This window comes from Rhinichthys klamathensis, unplaced genomic scaffold, assembly GCF_029890125.1.
Source record: "Rhinichthys klamathensis goyatoka isolate OS25496 unplaced genomic scaffold, OSU_Roscu_1.1 h1tg000672l_1, whole genome shotgun sequence".
Lineage (NCBI taxonomy): Eukaryota > Metazoa > Chordata > Actinopteri > Cypriniformes > Leuciscidae > Rhinichthys > Rhinichthys klamathensis.
Window position 1 is genome coordinate 292,678 of NW_026607107.1, and position 7,323 is coordinate 300,000.

The 7,323-nt window shown below is 43.8% G+C and overlaps 1 protein-coding gene across 1 annotated transcript in view; it reads left to right on the forward strand.

Annotated features, from left to right (window-relative positions):
• Positions 1–906: 906 nt before the first annotated feature.
• Positions 907–7,323, forward strand: part of tmc6b (transmembrane channel-like 6b) — a 119,525-nt gene continuing 113,108 nt past the window's right edge. Inside the window, exons 1-2 of the mRNA XM_056241784.1 lie at positions 907–1,036; positions 1,525–1,643. Of these exons, the coding sequence (XP_056097759.1) occupies positions 990–1,036; positions 1,525–1,643 (166 nt within the window). The 5' untranslated portion in view covers positions 907–989. The remainder of the gene's footprint in view (positions 1,037–1,524; positions 1,644–7,323) is intronic.

Consider the following 7,323-nt stretch of genomic DNA (forward strand, 5'->3'; position numbering starts at 1 on the left):
CAAATAATAAAAGTTCTCTCGCTTGTAAATCAAGCTACTGTATATTTACTGATCTGCGTGTGTAATGTTCTCTGCTGAGTGTGACGGGGTGTGTGTGTGTGAGAGAGAGAGAGAGTGCGTGTGTGTGTGTGTGTGTGTTCAGTCACCGGAGGGCTGGTAGAGTTGATTCTGCAGACACTCCTTCAGCAGTGTGTGTGTGTGTGTGTGTGTGTGTGTGTTCAGTGACTGGAGGGCTGGTAGAGTTGATTCTGCAGACACTCCTTCAGCAGTGTGTGTGTGTGTGTGTGTGTGTGTGTGTTCAGTCACCGGAGGGCTGGTAGAGTTGATTCTGCAGACACTCCTTCAGCAGTGTGTGTGTGTGTGTGTGTGTGTGTGTGTGTGTGTGTGTGTGTGTGTGTGTTCAGTGACTGGAGGGCTGGTAGAGTTGATTCTGCAGACACTCCTTCAGCAGTGTGTGTGTGTGTGTGTGTGTGTGTTCAGTGACTGGAGGGCTGGTAGAGTTGATTCTGCAGACACTCCTTCAGCAGTGTGTGTGTGTGTGTGTGTGTGTGTGTTCAGTCACCGGAGGGCTGGTAGAGTTGATTCTGCAGACACTCCTTCAGCAGTGTGTGTGTGTGTGTGTGTGTGTGTGTGTGTGTGTGTGTGTGTGTGTGTTCAGTGACTGGAGGGCTGGTAGAGTTGATTCTGCAGACACTCCTTCAGCAGTGTGTGTGCGTGCGTGTGTGTGTGTGTGTGTGTGTGTGTGTGTGTGTGTGTGTGTGTGTTCAGTGACTGGAGGGCTGGTAGAGTTGATTCTGCAGACACTCTTTCAGCAGTGTGTGCGTGTGTGTGTGTGTGAGTGTGTGTGTGTGTGTGCCAGCGATCTCAGACAGGTTTGAACACGACAGGACTCAGTCTCCTCTCTCTGACATTCCTCTGTGTGTGTTGTTCAGCGCAGGATGACGGGGATCCGGGAGTTTCCTCGGGAGAGTGTGTGTGTGTGAGGGATCATGGCCGGCAGAGTCGGGTTCCACTCGGATCTGGTCACCGATATAGAGTGAGTGATTATCTCTTTTATCTGAACTTCCTGTGTTCTGGGTGTGAGTTTGTGCAGAGCTTTTTCAGGCTCGAACAGCAACATCACACACAACACGATACGTTTAACCTGCTTTCTAATATAAGAATAGTTGCACTTGTGTTTCTTTCTGAACAGATCTTATTGTGAAGCTGTTTTTATCTTTGTGATTCAATCTTTCAGTTGTTGTTTTGTGTGTGTGTGTGCGTGTGCGTGTGTGTGAGTGTGTGTGTGTGTGTGTGTGAGTGAGTGTGTGTGTGTGTGTAAGAGAGAGAGAGAGTGTGTGTGTGTCTTTTGATGCTTCAAGCAATAAATTACGGACATGATTACTGATTAAAAATATATAAAAAATTCAAGTAAATTAGTGTTTCATAAGTATTTTGTATTTTGATCAAATAAATGCAGCCTTGAGCAGAAGAAACTCTTTCAGAAACGTTTTTGAGTGTGTGTGTGTGTGTGTTGTGCATCAGGAGTCCCGCTGACGAAGAGGGGGTTCATGACTCCTTCAGTCAGCTGATCGAGGAACAGAGTCAGGACCATCATGATGAGATCGAGATGACCTCACTGGAGCTGGAGGAGGAGAGCAGAGGTCAGATCACACACACACTCACTCACAACACACTCACACACAGAGACAGACAGACACACACACACACACTCACTTACACTCACACACACAGAGACAGACTCACTCACTCACACACTCACACACACTCACTCACTCACTCACTCACTCACACACTCACACACACAGAGACAGACTCACTCACTCACTCACACACTCACACACACAGAGACAGACTCACACACTCACTCACACACTCACTCACTCACTCACTCACTCACTCACTCACACACACAGAGACACACTCACTCACTCACTCACTCACACACTCACTCACTCACTCACTCACACAGAGACACACTCACTCACTCACTCACTCACACACTCACTCACTCACTCACTCACACAGAGACACACTCACTCACTCACTCACTCACACACTCACTCACTCACTCACTCACTCACTCACACTCACTCACTCACTCACTCACACACTCACACACACAGAGACAGACTCACTCACTCACTCACTCACTCACTCACTCACACACTCACTCACTCACTCACTCACACACTCACACACACAGAGACAGACTCACTCACTCACTCACACACTCACTCACTCACTCACACACTCACTCACTCACACACTCACTCACACACTCACTCACACACTCACTCACTCACTCACTCACTCACTCACTCACTCACTCACTCACTCACTCACTCACACACTCACTCACACACACACACAGAGACAGACTCACTCACTCACTCACTCACTCACTCACTCACACACTCACACACTCACTCACACACACAGAGACAGACTCACTCACTCAATTCAAATTCAAATTCAAATTCAAATTCAAAAATTGCTTTATTGGCATGACTGTACACAATACAATATTGCCAAAGCTTGGAATACATAAAGACATCAAAATAATAAAATATTATAATATGACTTAAATCTAAATGTACAAATTAAATTAATTGTACAAATTAACAGTGTACCAAATAAAAATAAATACATAAATAATAATAATAATAATTAGAACAGTTTATGAACATTTCAAAAATTCTCTGAACAATTTAGAATTCAGTGTGTGTGTGTGTGTGTGTGTGTGTGTGTGTGTGTGTGTGTGGGCGCGGGCGCATCACTGATTAGTCGTCGACTCTCTCTTTTTGTGACAAGCATCAATGTATCTGGCTGCTAATATGATACAATCTGTTTTTTCACCTAATAGGTGTTGAAATTGTGTTTTGTTGTCTAATTGTAGGAAGTTAGGGCAAAGTATTTCAAATTTTGTATAGAAAGTCCCTCTAATGTCCTCATAGTTGGGGCAGCGGGTGAGGAAGTGTTGCTCAGTCTCCACTTCTCCCTGCTCACAGTACGGGCAGACGCGTCTCTCTCTGGGCCGCCAGTTCTGTCGGTGTCGGCCCGTCTCCACAGTCAGGGTGTGATTGCTCAGTCTGTACCTCGTCATCCTTCTTCTTAGTGTACAGTCTTTCACTGTACTCAGGTATTCTGCCGTGGTGTAGTCTCTATTTAGGGCCAAATAACATTCTAGTTTGCTTTGTTTTTCTGTTGATTGAGTCCAATAGGTCAGGTAATTCTCCTGTTGTGCTTTGATGATGTGGTTGGTTCACTCACTCACACACTCACTCACTCACACACACAGAGACAGACTCACTCACTCACACACTCACTCACTCACTCACTCACACACTCACTCACACACACAGAGACAGACTCACTCACTCACTCACTCACTCACTCACTCACTCACTCACTCACTCACTCACTCACTCACTCACACACTCACACACACAGAGACAGACTCACTCACTCACTCACACACTCACTCACTCACACACACAGAGACAGACTCACTCACTCACACACTAACTCACTCACTCACTCACTCACACACTCACTCACACACACAGAGACAGACTCACTCACTCACTCACTCACTCACTCACTCACACACTCACACACACAGAGACAGACTCACTCACTCACTCACACACTCACTCACTCACACACACAGAGACAGACTCACTCACTCACTCACTCACTCACTCACTCACTCACACACTCACTCACACACACAGAGACAGACTCACTCACTCACACACTCACTCACTCACTCACTCACTCACTCACACACTCACTCACACACACAGAGACAGACTCACTCACACACTCACTCACTCACTCACTCACTCACTCACTCACTCACTCACACACTCACTCACTCACACAGAGACAGACTCAATTTCAATTTCAAATTAGCTTTATTAGCATGACTGTGTAACACAATGTTGCCAAAGCATATTAAATATAAATAATAAAACAAACAGTGAACATATATGTATAAATCATGTCATATGTAGCATTGTAAATATATAGATAAATAAACACAATCTATCTTAATAAATAGATAAATAAATACATTTGATCACTCTGGAGAATTAGCTGTCTCTGGCGTTGTGAATAGCTAGCACATATTTAGCCGCTAGTGCAGCTGTATTTACATCTTCTCCCAGTAAGAAGGACATTTTGACAGTGTCACTCAGTTCATAGAATGATGGGATCAAGGCTTCAAATTTGGGCAGAAAAGTGTCTCTTATACTGGTATATTTAGAGCAGAAGAGCAGAAAGTGTTCCTCATCCTCTATGTGCTGTAGATCACAGTGTCTACAGATCCTCTGCTCTCTCTCTGTCCATGTCTGTCTATGTCTTCCTCTCTCTATCTCTAGATCATGGTCACTCAATCTGTATTTGGAGAGGATTTGTCTGTCTTTAAAATGTTTAATAAATAGATAACTGGCCAATTTAGTGGTTCTATTGAGGGTCGAGTTTTTTCTGGAGGTCAAAATGAGCTTTTAGTGATTGATCATGAGTGTGTTTTAGATGTGTGTGTATTTCTTTAACAGTAGTTGTGGGGCTGTAGCTGTGGTCAGTGGGGAGTGTAGTCTGATGGACGAGTTGAAGAGCGAGTGTGTGTAGAGGATGAGGTTCTGCTGAGCTTTCATTGGCGAGGAGGGCTTTATATTGGACTGACTCTGGATCAGACTGATGGAGGTGATGCCAGAACTGAACACATCTCTTCTGGATCTCGATGTTCAGCGGGTACAGGCCTAGCTCAGCCCTGCAGGCGGCAGTGGGTGTGTTTCGGTGAACCCCTAAAATATTTTTGCCAATTTCCAATTGTAATTTTTCTACTGGTGTTTTATCCCAATTTTTAAAATTTTGTACTGGTCCCCAAATTTCACATCCATATAAAATAATTGGTTTTATTATTGAATTATATAATTTGATCCAGGTTTTAATGGGTAATTTTAAGTGCCCGCATCGTGACTTTATAGCATAAAAAGCCCTCCGAGCCTTTTCACTGAGTGTTTTAACAGCCAGACCGAAGCGTCCCGAAGCGCTGATGTCGATGCCCAGATAGCTATAGCTCGTGCTGTGCTGCAGGACCTGGCCTTACACACACACACACACACACACACACACAGATAGCTATAGCTCGTGCTGTGCTGCAGGACCTGGCCTTACACACACACACACACACACACACACACACACAGATAGCTATAGCTCGTGCTGTGCTGCAGGACCTGGCCTTTTATACAGGAACTGGTGTTTGTGTTCCTGAGATCTGGCCTTCTTCTGGAACACCATGACTCCATGAGGTTTTGTCCAGATTGACTGTCAGGGCCCAGTCGTGACAGTATTGTTCCAGCAGGGACAGGCTCTGCTGAAGGCCCTCGGGTGTGCGGGACAGCAGGACCAGATCATCCGCGTACAGCAGACATCTGACCTCTGACCCCTGACCCCTGGCCTGTGTGTGGTGTAGAGTGAGGCCGGGCACAGTGGAGCTCTCCAGCGCTGATGCCAGATCATTGATGTAGATGTTGAATAGAGTCGGGCTCAGACTGCAGCCCTGCCTCACTCCACGGCCCTGCTGGAAGAACACACACACACACACACACACACACACACACACACACACACACACACACACCAGCCCTGCCTCACTCCACGGCCCTGCTGGAAGAACCCGCTTCTGTGGTTCCTGATTTTCACCGCACTTTTGCTGTTGCTGTATAGAGATTTTATTAAATCAAACGTTTTTCCGCCAATGCCAATTTTTAGGATTTTGTACAGTAGACCATCATGCCAAATTGAATCGAATGCTTTTTTAAAGTCTACAAAACATGCAAATATTTTCCTTTGTTTGCCTTTGATGTTTTCGTTGATGAGTGTGTGGAGGGAATAGATGTGGTCGGACGTGCGGTGTTTTGGTAGAAAGCCAATCTGTGCTTTATTTAAGATGTTGTGTGATGAGATGTGTGAGACAATGCGTGTGTTTATGATCCTGCAGAACAGTTTTCCTAAAGCACTGCCCACACTGATGCCGCGATAATTATTGGGGTGGAATCGATCTCCTTTCTTGAATATGGGTGTGATGAGTCCCTCAGACCAGCTCTCAGGGACGCTTCCGGACCACAACACCAGATTAAAGAGTTTGGCTAGAGTTTGAATCATGCTGGGACTGCTGAGTTTAAGCATTTCGTTACTTATGTGATCTTGTCCACATGCTTTCTTTAATTTAAGATTTTTTATATGTTCTAATATTTCAGTTATTGTTATGGATTTATCTAATGGATTTTAATAATTTTTTATTGTTTTCTCCATGTCTTCTAGAGTTTTCTTTATTTTACTCTGGGGTTGATTAAGGTCAGCTGGTGCAATTTTTCGATACAAATTTTCAAAGTAAGATTTCCAAATTGTGCCATTCTGGAGTGACATCTCTAGTTTGGGTTTTTCAAGTTTTTTATAAAGATTCCAGAAAGTGTTCTGATCTACCGAGTCATCAATTTCATCAATTTTGGTTTTCAAATATTTTTCTCTTTTGTTCCACAAAAGTCTTTTGTAATTCTGCAGACAGTCTGAATAAGAAAGCCGTGATGTCTGGCTGGACGGATCCTTGTGCTTTTGGTTAGAGAGTCTCGTCAGCTCTTTCCTGAGACCGGCACATTCATCATCGAACCACACATCCTTTCTCATTCTCTGTTGGTTTGTTTTATGTGTGCTTTGCTGTTTAATGTTAGATAGAGTCATCAATGTTTTGAATATGTAATTTAAGTTTTTTGTTGCTAAATTTATTACATTAATATCTAAAGTGAAATCAGTGGACATAAATTCATCCAGCATTTTTGATATAGTTGGACTGTTCATATTTTCTTTGAATTGTTCTGAGTTGGATTGATTCCATTTAAGTTTGGGTTTCAGAGGAAACAGTTTTTCAGATTCGAGTGGAGAAGTTTTAGTTATTTCACACGGGGGTTTCAGATAAAGCACAGTTTGGCAGTGGTCGGAGATCGGGAGCTGAGGTCTGACTGTGAAGGCATTAATAAAGCTTGGGTCAATATCTGTTATTGAATAATCAACCACACTGGTTCCTAATCTGGAGCAGTAAGTGAATCTACCTAATGTATCTCCACGAGTTCTGCCATTGATGATGTAGAGTCCTAAACCTTTACAGAGTTTTAACATTTGTTTTCCATTAATGTTCACTGAATTATCATAGCTGTTTCTCTGTGTGATATTCAATGAGGAATGAAACACTCACTCACTCACACACTCACTCACTCACACACACAGAGACAGACTCACTCACTCACTCACACA